At 47.5% G+C, this 18,341-nt stretch overlaps 1 protein-coding gene and 1 pseudogene across 2 annotated transcripts; both read left to right on the top strand.

Moving 5' to 3' along the window:
- The first annotated feature begins 1,341 nt into the window (after positions 1 to 1,341).
- On the top strand, positions 1,342 to 1,515 carry LOC311351074 (cortexin domain-containing 1 protein pseudogene; annotated as a pseudogene). The gene has a single exon. The product of its transcript is annotated as a cortexin domain-containing 1 protein pseudogene (transcript).
- Positions 1,516 to 2,160: 645 nt separating this feature from the next.
- Positions 2,161 to 18,244, top strand: setdb1b (SET domain bifurcated histone lysine methyltransferase 1b). The gene is made up of 25 exons (XM_084471542.1): positions 2,161 to 2,271; positions 3,026 to 3,229; positions 3,353 to 3,519; positions 3,677 to 3,720; positions 4,384 to 4,507; positions 5,121 to 5,291; positions 5,408 to 5,612; positions 5,717 to 5,790; positions 6,161 to 6,351; positions 10,060 to 10,189; positions 10,391 to 10,562; positions 10,727 to 10,840; positions 11,449 to 11,842; positions 13,004 to 13,283; positions 13,403 to 13,493; positions 13,617 to 13,733; positions 13,916 to 14,085; positions 14,600 to 14,848; positions 15,131 to 15,298; positions 15,733 to 15,848; positions 16,020 to 16,039; positions 16,137 to 16,252; positions 16,626 to 16,897; positions 17,012 to 17,100; positions 17,756 to 18,244. The coding sequence occupies exons 1-25, from the start codon at positions 2,255 to 2,257 to the stop codon at positions 17,871 to 17,873; spliced, it is 3,813 nt and encodes a 1,270-aa protein (XP_084327668.1). The 5' UTR covers positions 2,161 to 2,254; the 3' UTR covers positions 17,874 to 18,244.
- Positions 18,245 to 18,341: the final 97 nt, after the last annotated feature.

The following is an 18,341-nucleotide window of genomic DNA, read 5'->3' as shown; positions in this document are numbered from 1 at the left end:
CTTTTTTATTTACTCTTCTGCGGTGTTCTCTGAAGAAACAAAACCCCTCACCGGTATCTGTTGTCCTGCTGAAGAAGCTGTGATCTGCAGATCTCACTCCGGATTGATTTCCTTAAGCTCATCCTCCCTGCTTCTCCTTTACAGCCCAGGGTGAAACAGATGGCATGGATGCGGTCAGTAGGTTTAAGATGGGTTTAGTCTTTCACAGCACTTCGTTTTGGGATGCAAATGAGTGAGGCCTTTTTGTTGTTTCTATTTTGAGGAGAAGAGGACCTTTGTGTAATCTGACATAGTTATCCTGGGGTTGCCCTGCATCCTCTTACTGTAATTGTTACTTCTTTGGATCCCCCTACTCTATTTATATATAGGGTCACTTTACTTTTAACCTTTTTATGTCTGGTTGTATTCTGATGCCTCTACAATCTGCATCTTTTTGGTCAGGATCAGTTTCCAACCCCTCTTAAGTGGATTGCCACCAACGCGTCATATCCTCTTTCCCTCGCGATCACCTGCACCCTTGTAACTCACTGTCCCTTATTGCACTTGGAGGATTTGAATTTATACTTTAGACAGCAATAAAAAAGGCTTATTTTCTCTACCCTATGAAAAGAAACATGCATTTTTCACATATCTAGCCAGTGATAATTGATAATTTTTCAAATATATTTTGTGTGTGATGACAAGTAGAATTTGAGTCATGTTGTCGGGGCTGTTGACACATTTGTGGGTCAGTGAAGGAGCATCTCTCCTTGCTAAAGGTGTTAAAGCTACCGTCCACAAGCAGAGCTATGCCTGTGTTTCTAATCTCAGGAACGACCTGATCGTTACCAAACTCCTTCTTAACTATTTATGCACAAGATGGGTGCCAAATGTGTCTGTGTGATCACCAATCCATGCCGTCTCTGGGGGATGGGAACAGCGGGCCGAGGAATAGAGAGGGTGTCAATGTTGAGGGGGAAACTAGCAACACGCAGGAAGCAACAGGTTGTTGAATCGGCCCTCATTTACAATGCAGCAGCAGCAGCAGTAGTGGGATTTCTTCCTGAACAACACATGGGGATCAGACAGTTTAAACCAACCGGTTTTCTGTTGAAAGTTTGAAAAGGATTACTAGAATGAATCTGGCAGTGTTGTCCTAGCCGGAGAGGGCTCACACTGAGGCTCCACTACTGACCAAGGAAATACTTGTGCTGCTATGTTTTTGGTATACGAGGTCAAGGTTTGGACAAACACTGCTATATGAAGACAAAAAAAAGGCAAAGGTAAACTAATACGGGCAAAGACAAGAACCAATCTCAGACATCGCGTTAGGCCTGAGGTATTTCTTACACTAACCCTCCGATCCTTCCTGCAGCCAGAATGGACATAGATGTGGACTTGGGTTTTGCCCTCTTCTTCTTCTTTCTTCTGTGCTTTTTTCTGTTGGTGTCTATAGTGCGTTGTGCACAGATGGTTCTGGACCCATACAGTGCTATTTCAACGACTATTTACCAAGAGGAGCAGTCAGAAGAGTGATGGGGGTCCAGACCTGGGATGAGGGATACTCAAGATGGAACTGTTCAGGACTTCCACTTGAAACCAGCCTGTTTGCCTTTACTACATATGAAACCACGGTTTATGGTTGATACAGTGTTGTCATTTCTTACTTGTTAAATTATATTATTTGTACAATGTAATTCCTATTCATAGAAAAAGTGTCTGTTGTCCCTATTACTTATCGGTTTCAACATAAAAACTGCATTTTCAGTTGACTATTATTTTGATATGAATATGATTGTTAAATGTGAGATATTTTACGTAATGAGTAAAGTCGAGTAATTTGCCTTTTTTTCCTCAAGAAAGTCACATTCATTAAGTTTTGTTGGGTTTTGCAACAATTCTACATTTAGATTTGTATTTAAACATTTATACATGGGCTGTTAATGATACATCTTTATGATAAAAATATGGTAAATATCACGCTATAAGTCGGGATTTATATTCATTTAAAAATACAGTGTTATTCTTAATTGTGTGCCACTTCATGTGGGCTAACCTCGTCGTTTCGGGCATCCTTGTGAGAGCCTGGTCCTCCTCACCATGTCCCGCCGATTGCAGCTAGCGTTTGGAGCTCCGCGTAACCCGGAAGAGCGGGGTTGTTTTCTTCTCTGAGGGATATCGGCAGCACCGCCCTCGCCGGCTACTCTGGAATGAAAAACAAACAGTTGGCTGCTAATGCACCTAGCTGTGTGCACACATTTGCACACAAAACACAATGGAGAGCAGCGATAGGTAGGCATAAGTCATGACTGAAAATCAAATTGCATGATACAGTGCATTGCAAAGTGTACTGTTTATGTATATATTTGTGTTTGAATGAAGATCAACAATAACACATGATTTATTTAGCTGTATATGATCCGATGCTAGGCTAACATGCTGAAACGCTAACAGTACCATACAGTTTCCTTTTTGATGATAGGTTAAAAGTTAGAAATGAATACACTTGGATTCAGAGGAGGATGACACCAAACGAAATGGCCGTGCCGACTGCTAAAGAAGCAGAATAACAAAGTTATGCAAACTTGTGCTAGCTGACCATTAGCAGGCTTGCCCTATATCCTATTGTGTACGCAACATAAACATTACGTTTTAGTTGCAGTCCTCAATGAAGACATCGCTAGTATAAATATTACTACCATTGTCTGCTCGCCTAGGCTATGACGTATTACAGCCTGGCTGTAGTGCTTCATAATCAATTGAGAAACCAATGAATCAGACAGTAGTGTTAAAATATAAAGCATCCCATTAGCAGTCATGTTTTTCCAACCAGAAGGATAAGTAAGTGTTTGCACTGAGACATCTATTTTGTTAAATCAGTTGCAGACTGTCTATCCATAATACGACAGTTGCTGCTTTCCAAAACACATATTTTTGAGAAATGCCATGCAATTGAATGCCCCCCAAAAAAACACATAGGTTTTTTTTTATTACAATGCAGCCATCTCTTGTTATCACTCTCACTCTCATTCGGACTCCCTGGCAGAATGGAGACTGAAGGATGGGATTCGGGGCTGGAGGAGGAGCTGGGGGTCTCCCTGGACGAGCTGAAGAAGTGGATCGAGGACGCGGTGGAGCAGAGTGACTCTGTGCAGAGGAGGAAGGCCCAGCTGGATGACCTCAAACAGTGGGTGGAGAAGAAGGAAGAAGAGGAGGCCACCACCGAGGAGCTCATCAGCAATGCCAACCAGTGAGTGGATGCATCATGGATGAGGTGTATCACAGACCTGGACGCGTGTGTGTGTGTGTGTGTGTGCGCGTGTGTGCGTGTGTGTCTGGTGACAATGTTGTCCCCTGCCACGCTGTTCCCCAGGTCTGTGTTGGAATGTGAGAAGCTGGTGAGGAAGTCGTACCGTGACAACGGCCTGGTGTACAAGAGCAGCTCGGAGGACGAGTCCGGCGGGGGCGGACCCCTGTCCTCGGAGGTCATCGAGATCGACGATGAGGACGATGACGATGATGTCATCGCCGTCGGTTGCTGTGAGTTAGGACGTCATCTCTTTGGAACTCAAAGTCAAGAGCTTACAACAAGTCATCATTAGTATTTTATGCTAAACAATGATTGTACTTCGTAAGCATCTGTTGTTGTTTTTTTGGTCGACTAATGCTGCTGTTTTTGGTTGGCGGACATTTGTAGTGGTTCCTCCCAAGAAGCCGGGTACTCCTGTTAAAGACGGAACGGTAGGACGAGCAGAGCACTCTTCTCACACCACTACCCAGATTAGGTCTCCATCCTCATTTCAAAGCAGTGCACCTAGCAGTCACGTTGAATCCCTATTTGGTATTGTTGCAGCTGTACGTTTTATTGTCTCTATTGTATTTTCCACTGTATAAAGTAGGGCTTTCAGAGCGATTAAAAAAAATAATTTAATTAATTACAGGCTCTGTGATTAATTAATCTAAATGAATCGCATACTTACATTTTGCCAAGAAAGTATTTCAAAATAATTTAATTCAACTAAATGATGGCAGATGAGTGATTCAATTAACAATAGACATAATAGACTTTAAAGTTCAATGTCTCTTTTATTTAAAATATGTCTTTCATTAACATACGGCGCATTTTAAGATCAAATTAAAAACATTTCTATCTCACTCAAGATGCAATGCATCTAAGGCAAAAAATATACAATACTTTGTTTTGACTCTAGAGGGCACTATAGGACCGCGATTAATTTAACGTGTTATTTTTTCTGTGATTAATTAATCGAAATTAACACGTTAATTTGACAGCCCTAGTATAAAGGCGTTGTTTGTTTGAAATACATTGATAGAGTTGTGAACTGGGAAGCGCTGATGTGGTATGTGTGGATGTTTGACCCCAGCCCTCTGTTGATTGGCCAGTTTAAGGACACTTCCACCGTCCTGCAGAAGACCACGCAGCAGGTGCACAAGTTGGTTCGGATTGTCGGGAAGGCGTCGCCTGCCACCCCTCAGCTCAGGTCCTCTGTACAGCCCACACACCTTGGTGAGAGCACACACACACAAGGCTCCATGAAACGGCAACACAAACGGAAGCAAATCACTTGATTAAATTGTGCAAAACATTGGATATGGGGGGGTAGGACTTATACATTGGTTTCTATGTTCACCTTTTTTAATTGATACCCCCATATTACAATAATTCCAGCTTTCACTTTCTTCGATAGGAATGTTGTCATAGTTCTCCAACGATCTGTCCATTTCAAAAAAACATTGAAAGCATTTAAAAAGACCAATGTATATTTAGTCTCCTGTGATCTACAATGGCAGAAGTATATGTGGCAGTGTGTTCATATGCTTCATGCAGAGCACAGGACACACAACAGGCTCATCCCACAGAACCTCATCATTAGGAATATTGAAAACAATAAAAAATAAAAAAATGATGTTGATGTCATGTGTGAAGGGGTTCATAGTTGAGGCAAGCATCACTCATTAGGTGGTAACAATAGTCATTTTAGTGGGTTAATGGTCCATAGGAACAAGTCCATAGGAATTGAGTCCTGGACTCCAGAGGGTGAAGTGATGGAGACATCACCTACCTGTGAGGGATTGTACCATGCTGACTGCTCTCTGTTGGTCTTGTCGCACCTTTCTAGGGGCTCATCCGACGGCACCTACCGTGTTTGTGTCCCAGACTCCGGCCTTCTCCCCAACCAAACCCAACCCCGCCATCGAGGAGGGGGAACTCACGGTAGACATGAACATTCTTGGAAAGAAACGCACCAAGATCTGGCACAGAGGCACCCTCGTTGCTGTCAACCATGTTGGTGTGTATCCAACTTTATTCATCTTTCAAATAAGCGCAGATCCAACATCCATACTCAAAAACGTGACACTCTTTGTATTGTATAAACCGTCTCTTCATTTGCGTGGATTCATGCAGGCAATGGCATGTTTAAGTACAAGGTGAAGTTTGAGAGTAAAGGCAAGAGTCTCCTCTCCGGGAACCACGTGGCCTTCGAATACCACCCCACACTGGAGAGTCTGTACGTGGGCGCGCGCGTCGTCGCCAAGTACAAAGACGGCATCCAGTCCTGGCTCTACGCCGGCGTCGTGGCGGAGATGCCCAACAACAAGAACCGCATGAGGTGTGAGACGCGCATGAAGCGCTGCAGACGAGCTGTGGTGGGAACCTCCGAGGTTGCGGCGTGGTCGCTGATGGCCTCTGGTGGGGTTTTGGGTTTTGTTTCAGGTTTCTGATCTTCTTCGACGATGGCTACGCCTCCTACGTCACTCTACCCGAGCTCTACCCGGTGTGTCGTCCATGTAAGAACCCGTCTCGCACCTTTGCACTTCGTCGCACGAATGGAGGGGTTTTACATGGTTCAACCTGCACCATGTTCCTTTTCTACTGCAGCTACTTACTCCTTACTACTACTTACTCACTCCAAGAAACTGAACAAGAAAGTTTGTCAAGATTAGAATGCACCAATCAGCCCCACAGTTTTTTATATAATGCTGGCCCACTTTTGCCCCCCCCCCCCCCCCCCCCCACTTCCCTGGGAAAATGGAAAAATCTGTACTGCATATTTAACACAGGTAATGTTCACTTAGGGGTTTGCCCAATGGAAATACCTTTGTGGTCCAAAATATAACATCTTGTGTGTTTTTCCTCACTCTCTCGCTCTCTCCCCAGTGAAGCGCACCTGGGAGGACATAGAGGACGCGTCGTGCCGGGACTTCATCGAGGAGTACATCACGGCCTACCCCAACCGGCCCATGGTGCTGCTGAAGATGGGCCAGATCATCAAGACGGAGTGGGAGGGCACCTGGTGGAGGAGCCGGATAGAGGAGGTGGACGGGAGCCTGGTGAAGATCCTCTTCCTGGTACGCACGCACGCACGCACGCACGCACGCACGCTATGCCGGCAGGATCGTGTCATATTACGTGCGCACATATCAACTGAACGTGTCACACCCGCGTGCTTTGACGCCTGTGCAGCAGACAGCGCCTGACGTGTAATGTACTTTCCTCATTGACTTATAATAGTCCCCCGTTCACGCGCACGTTCACGCGTGATGACTGCTGCATGCCGGTAATCACACTACGCGTAGTGACTACGTGTAACATTCATGGGTTTTTTAGCGAACGCACGCATTAACGCTCGCATGAAGATAATTGAACATTTTTGTCAGGCGCTCACACGTACGCGGAAACGACGTGCGCAAACTCTGTCACGCATAACAAGAAGCTGCGTATGTATGAAGCAGCGTGCGCACGTCTGCCTGTCACTGTTTGATAAATGTTGTTACGCGTTCACACACACGTGCGGTCGCAGATTCTGATGCTGCGCGGCCGGAAGTTGATCTGCACGGTGCGCACACTACGCGTTACATGAACGTGTAGTGTAGTTGTTCTGTGTTCCATTTTCATCCATCCCCTGGTTGACTAAAATGAAAAGGCCAACTACACTACACGTTCATATTACGCGTAGTGTGCGCGCACTGCAGATCAACTTCCGGCCGCGCAGCATCAGAATCTGCGACCACACGTGTGTGTGAACGCGTAACAACATTTGTCAAACAGTGACAGACAGACGTGCGCACGCTGCTTCATACGTACGCAGCTTCTTGTTACGCGTGAAATACAATCTGCGCGTAACAATGCATGCACACACGCATGCATAACAAAGTAACCATGCGTGCACACACACGTTGCTGCGCATCTTTCCAAGTGTTTTGACTTCGATTTCACCCCACACACACACACACACACACACACACACACACACACACACACACACACACACACACACACTCAAAACGCACACATGCAGAGACACACGGCCAGCCACGACACGCACACACTCAAAACACACACATCCAGCCACGACACACACACACACACACTCAAAACGCACACACTCAAAACGCACACATGCAGAGACACACGGCCAGCCACGTCACACACACACACACTCGAAACGCACACATGCAGAGACACACATCCAGCCATGTCTCACACACACACACTCGAAACGCACACATGCAGAGACACACATCCAGCCATGTCTCACACACACACACACACACACACACACACACACACACACACACACACACACACACACACCAATGTGGAGCTTGTGTAGCACCGGTCAATCCCTCCTGCCCGTTTTTGCTCCTAACTCCAGCCAATGAACGTAAAATTGTCCCCGTCACACGAGCCGTTCACATAACTCAAATAAACTACTACTAAATAAACAAACTATTTTCTGACAAGTTGTGGACAAGACGTGCCATTATTTTGTTCAGTCACTGACACAATTAATGCTTGTCCTGCATTTATTCTGCATAGTTCTTCCTTAAATTGACCCGACGCTCAGTAAAGGTAGGCCACACTTTACCGTAGGACCAAAGCCTCTGTGATTGATTTATGCCGCTTTTCCACCGCCAGTACCTACTCGACTCGACTCGACTCGACTCGACTCGACTCGCCACGACTCGCCACGCCTTATTTGCGTTTCCATTGGCAAAAAAAGTACCTGGTACCTAGTACCGGGTACTTTTTTTTAGTACTACCTCCGTCGAGGTTCCATGCCAGCGGAGTAGGTACTTTTGTGTGACGTAAACAGGCTGCTGGTAACTGATTGGCCAGCGGCTGTAAATGGGAATATTCACTCAAGTTAAGTTGTGTCCGGCGTGGTTGGAGTCCACGAACCCGCTCCCGAGGGGGACACTGATCAGCGTTTCGCCGTGTGTGTCGCTCCTTTCCCGGGGCTAGAGTTAGGCTGCGCGTCGTTATGTGTGTCGGGCGTGGTTGTGTGTGTCCGGCGTGGCTGGAGTCCACGGACCGGCGTTTCGCTGTTTCGTTTCAGTGTCGTTCCTTTCCCAGGGCTCGAGTTTCGCCTCTATCAACGTTACCGTATGACAAAAATAGACGCGCAGTCATTGCGCTTTTTATTTTATTTTATTTCCCATCATAACCTTTCCCGGGAATCAGGAAATAGTCTTGATCAGATTCAGATTTCCCGGGAATCGCGTCTCCCGTGATTAAAACCTAATGACGACCCGCCCATGGTGGAGAGGTTCTTTTCTACGACCCGCCCACATTGAAGAGGTACTTTTTTAGATGGAAACGCAACCAAACCGAGTTGAGTCGAGGCGAGTCGAGTCGAGTTGGTACTGGCGGTGGAAAAGCGGCATTAGATTACAGGATGCAGAAAGCGGCCTGCATCTCACTGGAGAGCGGGCTTCTCCCTCCACGGTTTATATTTTAAAAAAATGAATCGTCCTACACTTCTATTGAACCATCCATAACCTCATAGGTAACAGCTGCTGCTAGGGCTGTGCAATTGATCGAATTTTGATCACAATTTCGATTCTTGGGTCAAAAGATCTCCAAATTAATAAAATCGAGTTGGAACGATTCTTTTGAAGAAATTTTTTTTTTTTTGATTCTGAAGTTCAAGACAAGTTAAATGCATTTTATTTTCAAACTCAAAAAGAATCGTTTGAAGAATCGTGATTTCAATCTTGACCAAAAAAAATCGTGATTCTCATTTTTTCCAAAATCGAGCAGCCCTAGCTGCTGCCCACTAAGTCCTTCTGCTTAAGGAGAAACCAATCGGCTGCGCTTTATGAAGCCTATTGATTGCAGCCATAGTACCTGCGTATCAAAATAATTAATAATAGAATGTAAAGCCAAGCCGAGCCTTTATAGCAGCACTGTCCACTGTAGCCAGACCGCCGGGCTCGTGAGTGAAGCCGTAGACGGCGCTCCTTTCATCTATGTGAAACTCTATACGCTTCCTCTGCATCCCGGTTGTATTATGTTTAATGTATTTGAATGGTCTTTCTGGCATAATTTATTCATCCCATCCACACATTGATCAACTTGTCTCCGTGTGTGCAAACTCAAAGAACCTGAAACCCCCGATCGATAACGAAGGAACGTCGACCGTTGATTAACTGTTGTGTGGGCTCATAAACAAGGATGTGGTTGAATAGGTCAAGTCTTTATCCTCGTCCCTGTTTATCATTTTTCCAATCATCATTTAATGCAATATTTATAATACGTCCCCATAAGCTATCACCGACTTGATTTATTCCTAAATCGAACCCACAAGACCTGCAGCCTCTAAGGTTTAAATATTTTGCAGCACCCACGTCCATTAAACAGTTAATTAATCTCTTAATGTTCTTTTTATGTCTTTGTTTCCTCGATGCCAATGAAAATTATATGAAAAGCCTTGTAGGCTACGAAAAAGTGTAAAGGGCATTTATTTACTCATAAAATGATCTCCCATAATAGAGTACTAGGTTTTATATAGGGCTGTGTGGCAGTACTCTGTTTATAAACCTGACTAATATTAGCAGGCACCATATTGCCTGGAAAGGCTTCAATGCTTCAAATTATCAACTATAATTTCAGTATCGGAATAATCCATCATAATCCAAATTTCTGATTATCTGCCAATCATTTGTCAGACCTGATATTTATTGCACGTCCCTAATTGTAAATCAATTAAAAAAATAAAAAACACAATAAAACAACAGTAGTAAAGCCTTTTGTGTGCTGGGGCTGTTCATTAGGACGACAAGAGGAGCGAGTGGATCTACAGAGGCTCCACCCGGCTGGAGCCCATGTTCAACCTCAAGCTGACCACGGCCAACACCCAGGAGAAGAAGCTGGCCGGCCAGCAGAGGACCAGACCCAACATGGGTAACGAGCATCCATCGCTGTCTGACGTGTCCCCCCCCCCCCAAGCATGCGCTTACTTATAATGCACTGTGCACACACTAGTCAGACGGCTGTGAGCCAGGCCGACCCAGGAGAGACCGCTCCCACGGTTAATCAAACGGTTGCATCACACCTGCATAATGCTGAGGCATAAACTCTCTTGACCTTTCTCTCCCATCACAGGAGCGCTGAGGAGCAAGGGCCCCGTGGTTCAGTACACCAGTGAGGGGGCCTCCCCCAGCAAGGCAGCCCCCCTGATGGCTGCTGTAGGCTCCCCGCTAAGCTCACCGCTCAGCTCCCCGCTCAACTCCCCACTCAGCCAGTTCCTCACACCCTCACAGTCTGCACGTTTTGAGTGAGTCCTGCACTCTGAACCGTCAATCGGCTCCTTGACACCGCCCTTGATTGCTACGACTGCTACCTGGAATGTATAATTGCATGATGGACCTTTTTAAAAGGAGCAGTACGTTGTGTTTTAATATCCTCATTATCAACGTCCCGTGATCCTCTGTCTCCTAGTAATAAACAGCAGATGGCGAGGAAGAGTACATCTCCGTTCATTCCAGGGATAGGAGGCACCCATGCCTCTAAGATCCTGCAGGCCATGTCCTCCAGTCTCAGCCAGAGCCCCAGGTGAGACCAAGGGCGCTTGCCGTTACTAAATAACCGAAAGGAAAAGCGGGAAGCAAAACCAAACAATGGTCTGACTACTCTGATAAAATCTCCCCGTACACATTAGACTGAGATGACCTCATTTTCTCAGCCTTGTCTCTTTGCCCGGTTCCGTTTCACATACGTACTTTCCCGTACTTTGTTCACACTTGGACTCTGACCTGATCAGTGCTCAGCTCAAGTGCATAAGTGTGGTTGTTTCCCCCTCCATTCTCTCACAACCCAACTCTCAGTGCACCAGAAGTGCACTTTAAGCACACTCGTGCTGTGGTCGCTTGGCAGCCATACTTTTGCTACATTTATGACCCACGATGGAGCGCATTTGTGAATATTTTATGAGAATGGGTGAGTGAACGATGCGTTTAAGTGAGATCATCATGAGATCTGTACCGCTTGAATATCTATTTGCACAGCACCAACAGAATTCTCAGTCTTAGCAGCATGTGAAACGTGGATGAATATGGGTATTTGTTTTGGATCGACTGCTGTGCAACACAAGCCGGTTCGGTGGTCACCTCTCAGCAGCCCTCTTCACGTCTGTACCCTCTTGTGTTTGACCTCCCCCACAGTGCAAGACCAGTCACCGCCCTGCTCTCAACCGTATCGTTCAACAATCAGTTCCAGAAGCAACCCCCGCTGATGTCTCTGGTCCCCGTGCCCGCCCCAGCCCCAGCCCCAGCCCCAGCCCTACCCCTACCCCTACCCCCGCCCCCGCCCCCACTACCACCCCCAGTACTACTCCCAGCACCCCCCACCCTCAACACCGGCCTCGTGGTTTACCAGCAGCCTCCCTACCGCGCCCCCACGGACCGCATCTTCTACCTGTCGCACACCTGCCAGCCCGCCTGTCTGACCCGCATCCGGCCCTCGCGCCCGGACAAGCACCGGGGGAAGAACCCCCTGCTCACGCCGCTGCTGTACGACTTCCGACGCATGACGGGCCGGCGCAAGGTCAACCGAAAGGTGGGTGTGGTCCGCTCCGGCTGGCTGCCCGCGGGGGTGTAGTAGTAGTGGTGGTGGAGGAGGAGGGGACTAGGGAAGGGTGAGGTTGACTGGACCTTTGTGGTGTTTTTTATTGTCAGAAACTGCCCTCTCCTTTATCCTTCCTTGTTAATCAGACAATAATTATTTTGTATGATTGGCATTATGTTTTCCCTTCCGACTTGTTGTTATTTGCAAAACCGCTGGTGTTTTTTTGAAAAGTCTCACAACGTTTTCACAGTCCTAGCACCGCCTATCCCACCTTTCGAGTTTAATAGTAGCTGCCGTTTATGTGTGATCTTGAGCAACCTGCTGGTGAAATGGTGCATTGCGCTTAAGAGCCATTACTGTAATTGACACTGATGTTATGGAATGAGATCTCAACACAAAACGTCGTACACATGTAAAGGGAGGTGTTTGTCATGTTCCTGGAAAGTTTCAGGTTCCTTCTGCTTTCTGGCGCGGACATGCGATGAAAAGAAGCATTTGTGCTTAGCTTAGCATTTATTCAGTTTTACACTGTGACGTCATTTTTTCAGCTATGACCCGCAACTCTTATACCCTTGTTATGGGGGGTGGTCTCTCTGTGCCCTAGTAATCTCCAGTCCCCGACTACTTCTGAAAGTGTAATTGGGATTGAATGTCGAAAGAGATGATTTCCTTATAAGTTTTAATTTTTATCAATTATAAGTAAAGCCTGAGAGAGCATTGTATGACATATTGGGTCAATTTGGCTTTTGGTTGATTTAGAGAATTTTTTTAAATGATCACTGTACAAAAAGAAAAAACATGAAAGGCATTATTGGTCCAAGAGGCAAAAATGCCTAATAAGGAATGCACACCAATTGTACAGCCTTTTTGATCCACCTCGAGGACGTGCCAATCATTTAACCGTGACCACGTTTATAGCACTTGCATGGGAAATTTGGCAAATTTCGGAGAGCTGCTTACCGGGGAGACAAATGTCGTCTACAAATTAGAATTTTGTTTTGCAATCAGGGCCAAAGCTATATGCGTTACCGATGTGGAATAATGATAATAATTCCTACAATAACAATAGGTATCCACAGATACACTGTGAACACCAACAGAATAATTCCAGTGTACTTTGAGTCTTGATGTCTGTCCTGTCTCCCTCCACAGATGTCCTTCCATGTGATCTACAAGGCGCCGTGCGGCCTGTGCCTGCGCAACATGGAGGAGATCCAGCACTACCTCTTCCAGACGCGCTGCGACTTCATCTTCCTGGAGATGTTCTGCCTGGACCCCTACGTCCTGGTGGACCGGCCCTTCAACACGTCCCGGCCCTTCAACCCGTCCCGGCCCAACTACTACATCCCGGACATCACCGGTGGACGGGAGGACATCCCCCTCTCCTGCGTCAACGAGATAGACTCCACACCGCCGCCCAAAGTGGCCTACAGTAAGGAGGCTGCTTGAAGGGATTCAGCCAGAGAGTGAAGGCAAAATCGAAGAGCATCCACTGAGAGTGTCCTGACCCAACGCGGTGCTAAAGAACGGACCGTGTGATGTGTTCCCCAGGCAAGGAGCGAATCCCAGAGGACGGGGTGTTCATCAACACCAGCCCGGACTTCCTGGTCGGCTGCGACTGCACAGACGGCTGTAGAGACAAGTGGGTCAAATCCGTCCCCCCCCCCCTGAACCATTCCTTCCAGCCGCTCTGATTCCTGCGTGCATGAAGACCCACATTTGAACTGTCCCGCCAGCCCCTTAACCTACCCTGTGTGGTCTCCAGGTCCAAGTGTTCCTGCCACCAGCTGACCCTGCAGGCCACAGGCTGCACCCCCGGGGCCCAGATCAACCAGGGCGCTGGGTTCCTCCACAAACGACTGGACGAGTGCCTGCCCACCGGGTAAACCCTTTGACACGCAGCCATTCAGTGGACTACACTTCTCACCAGAGAGATTTACTATCTTCTAGTTATAGAAGTGTGTTTATATGGTATAGAATATATATAATAGTGTACGTATATCATAGTGGTATAATGATCAACGTCTGCTCTCCTCTCCTCCTCCTCTGTCCGCCTGGCCCCAGGATCTATGAGTGCAATAAGCGGTGTAAGTGCTCGGCTCAGATGTGCACCAACCGGCTGGTGCAGCACGGCCTGCAGGTGCGCCTGCAGCTCTTCAAGACCCAGAACAAGGGCTGGGGCATCCGCTGCCTGGACGACGTGGCCAAGGGCTCATTCGTCTGCATCTACGCCGGTGAGGACAGGGGACCGTCCCCGGGAGGGCTTCCTCTGGGAGGGAGGGGTTCCTCTGGAAGAGGTTCCTCTGATAGGGGCGCCTCTGAGAGGGGTTCCTCTGGGGGCCGTCCCTGGGAGCCGTCCCTGGGAGGGGTTCCCCTGGGACTATGGGATGTGGGAGTGGTGCATGAAGCTCCTCTTGTTCATGGCCTTGCTGAATTCAACTATTAGGAAACATCGTAACTTCAAAAAGTGAGGTGGTGATAATGAGGTCCAGGGAATCAAGGTGGTCTGAAGTTAAAAAGGCTTTAATAAGTAAGCAGTTAAGAATATGTACACCGACGCGTATGTCACCTCATACCTCACGGTGTCTTTGACATACGAGATGATGCAGGCAAATAAGCTATCACTGCACCTGTGTCAAGGTAGTCTCACAAATCTGTCTTTCAATCAAAGTCTGACGCACTGATGTCACAATTATGCACTATTAAAGTTATTCAACTTATTTACCGACTGTCATCTCCATTGACCAGGTAAGATCCTGACTGACGACTTCGCCGACAAAGAGGGTCTGGAGATGGGGGACGAGTACTTTGCCAACCTGGACCACATAGAGAGCGTGGAGAACTTCAAGGAGGGCTACGAGAGCGAGGCGCACTGCTCGGACAGCGAGGGCAGCGGCGTGGACATGTCCAAGATCCAGATCACGCCCTCGGCACTGGTGTCAGGCAGCGCCTCGCGACGGACGTCAAAGGACGCGGACGCCAGCAAGAAAGGCACAGGTCAGTGTTGCTGGGTCCCACTATCAGCATCCAGCAGGATGCCAGTTATTTGTGATTCTAATTGAAAGAACGGGGGCATGATTGTCTAGTGGTCATGGTGTTTGACTCCTAGCCGAAAGTTGTGGGTTGAAACCCCAATCTCTGCCAGAGGCGTAATAATGACAAAAAAGAAAGCTAAAATAATAAGAATCCACTCCTATTGGAGTACCGTGTCTACTAAATGGTAAATGGCATGTCTTAGGCTCATATTGTTCTGGTTCTCCCTCTTCCTCCTCACTGCAGAGAGCCCCGACTCTTCCAAGGACAGCAACGAGGAAGAGGAGAAGGACTCAAAGAGCGATGAAGACAGCGACAGCTCAGACGACACGTTTGTCAAGGACACCTACCTGAACTCCAGCTCAGTGTGGAGGAGCTACACGACACGCAACCAGGTCAAGGGCAACAAGGAGGGTAAGCTGAGAGGCCAAGGGCAATAAGGAGGGTAAGCTGAGTGGCCAAGGGCAACAAGGAGGGTAAGCTGAGTGGCCAAGGGCAACAAGGGGAGGGTAAGCTCATGCTCAAGAGTGGACAGGGCTGTATATCTTTGCAATGATTCTTCCACTTAAATTTTTTGATGTAACGCCTTAATCACCCCTTGGGGATGAATAAAGTACCTATCTATGTAACGCCTTAATCACCCCTTGGGGATGAATAAAGTACCTATCTATGGATCTTCTGCAAGGAGGGGTTTCATTGCTGTTCTTTTTTTTTATAGCAATGGTAGCAAAGCAGTTTCTCAGTAACATGAGTGCATGTGTGTGTGAATGCTTATCACTGGACTTCAGGCATGACGTCCAGGCGTCACTTGAAGCCTGAATCTGATCTCAATGATACTTGTGACACAGGAAGTCAAGACAGTAAGGACGGGGTAGCGACGGAGGACACAAAGTCGCTGTCCATGCCCGAGGAGATGGGGAAGAACAAGGTGGCCTCGTGGCTCACCAATCAGGGTCTGAAGAAGGTGAGGATCAGGAGGAACACAGAGCCCTTTACTAGTCCAGTTTAAACAGAAGCAAAGGACACAGGATGCTGCATGTATGTACAGTACATGATTTGATCTCAATGTTTTAAATATTTAATAAAAATTTAAAGAGTTGTGTACTAATTGAATACCTTTTCTGATCTGTTCAAGGAATCTGCGGACAGCAAAGGGTATGTAACCACCAGAACGACGATAAACTACACATCGTTTCTTTATGAAGGCCTTGGTTTTGTATTGTATTCCATTGAATTGCGTGTTCTGCTGCAGGCAAGTGAAGTTGGAGGGAGGGAAGAAACAGGATGTGATGACGCTGTCGGACAGTGACGACGTCCAGACCATCAGCTCAGGGTCTGACGAAAACAAGGACAAGAAACCAGCTCCCGGTAAGATGCGCGGGGGGGGGGGGGTTTATCTCTGTCCTACAGCCACCACACTGCCTTTCCAGCTCCACTGGTTACATTCCTAAATGGGGCTGCCGCTATGTTGAAATCTTGTTGGAGTCAATCGATTTTATCCTCTCCATCTTTTTTTCTACTTATTTTATAAAACGGTTCAATGAGATAAATCCAATGGTTTTATTGAATAGTTTCAAAAAAGCAGAATCCCAGTATTTAAGTGCTGTGGGTCCTCAAGTGAGCCTTGATCATGCTGACATGGCACATGAACGGGGCCCTTCTAACAGTCCGGCCGTACACCGGTTCGTTATCTTTGGCTTGCGCTCCCACCTCACTGTCCCCGCGTCTGTGTTCCTGTCAGACGTGAAGAAGAGGCAGGTGGCGGTCAAGTCGACGCGAGGCTTCGCCCTCAAGGCCAACCACGGCATGATGGTGAAGACCGGGGCCTCCACCGGGGGAGGGACCCCGGGGGGCCAGGGAGGCAACATGGGCAAATCAGGGAAGAGCGGAGGAGGAGGCGGGGGCGGGGGCGGGGAGAACGCGCCCAGAAACACGCGGCAGTTCTTCGACGGCGAGGAGTCGTGCTACATCATCGACGCCAAACTGGAGGGCAACCTGGGCCGCTACCTGAACGTAAGCCACGCCCCCCCCCTCCCACCCCCCACCCCACCAGCCCCGCTGCCCACCTCCGGCCCGCTGGTCTCTTCACACTCCCTCTCTCTCTCTCTCTCTCTCTGTGCCCTGCAGCACAGCTGCAGTCCTAACCTGTTCGTCCAGAACGTGTTCGTGGACACGCACGACCTGCGCTTCCCCTGGGTGGCGTTCTTTGCCAGCAAGTATGTATCGAGTAACTGCATCGTCTCTATTGGTGTTTACGATTACCTTCGAACAATGCACATGTCACGAAGGTGACCATTCAACATAGCATCCACTGTAAGGAAAAACAGTCATGGTGGAGAATTTGTGTTTTGTTTTAAAGCAAAACCAAACCCTCCTTTTCCAGCCAGTCCCCGCAAACGAACACATTTTCTAAATGTGTTGGCGCAGACCAACCTTTTCTTAATTTAGGCTCTGGGCTCTATTGCAGCTCAGTCTTTTGATATCTCCACTCGCTTGAACATACTGGTATTCAGAATATTGGACAAAAAAAGCCCACTAATAGCCCTGTTCATGCCGTCCCAGTGACTTGCATTACCAGGTAACCTGACACGGCCCATTCGAGATTATAATGCAATAGCACGCATTCAACCTACAGAGGGCAATTTGAGTCAATATTTATATCTTATCTGACATGTTTAGCTGCATTTAAATTAAGATTCGGACCAGGATAAATCCATAGCACTGCTATGTAACCCACTGCTTTCAATATAAAAGAAGTTGTTTTAGGTTTTGGTTTTTTCCTTTAAATAGCGATGCGTTTCTAGAAGTCTTCATATTGACCGTGTGAATGTGGTCCCTGTCCCACCTTTAATGCGTCCGGTCGCTCTGCAGGCGGATCCGGGCAGGGACAGAGCTCACCTGGGACTACAACTACGAGGTGGGCAGCGTGGAGGGCAAGGAGCTCCTCTGCTGCTGTGGGTCCACCGAGTGCAGGGGAAGACTACTATGAGAGAGACACACTGGTGTTCCCATCACATCCATCCAACCAACCGCACAGTTACTGTACTTTGCTGTACTGGTCTTAGCACTGCTAGCTCTGTTTCCAGCAGCCGGAGCAGCCGGGACAATCGTGAGCACAGCCTGCTGCCAGTGTGCTCTAGGTGGGGGTAACTCGGACCCTTCCACCAACACTTGTTTTATCTTCTGGGGTGATACATTCACTACTTCATCTGCTTTTCCTTAGTTGAGCTAAGTATTTTATTGCTGTATTGTCGTGTGTGTTTTCTTTTCTTTTTTTATCTACGTTCCCAGTTTTATTTTATTTTATCTTTGCGTTACGTTTTAAATCTCAATAAAAAATGTACTTTTCCACCTAGAGACAACGCCTCAGCCAATCGTTTGTTATTTTCTTTTTATTTGTGGATGTGAATCAGCCAATGAAAGGGTGTCTCTGGGCCAGTCATTTCTCCTTAAATAC

This window comes from Micromesistius poutassou (genome assembly GCF_964030765.1).
Source record: "Micromesistius poutassou genome assembly, chromosome: 8".
NCBI lineage: Eukaryota > Metazoa > Chordata > Actinopteri > Gadiformes > Gadidae > Micromesistius > Micromesistius poutassou.
The sequence above is the reverse complement of the archived record's forward strand: the minus strand, read 5'-3'. Positions and strand labels throughout refer to the sequence as shown.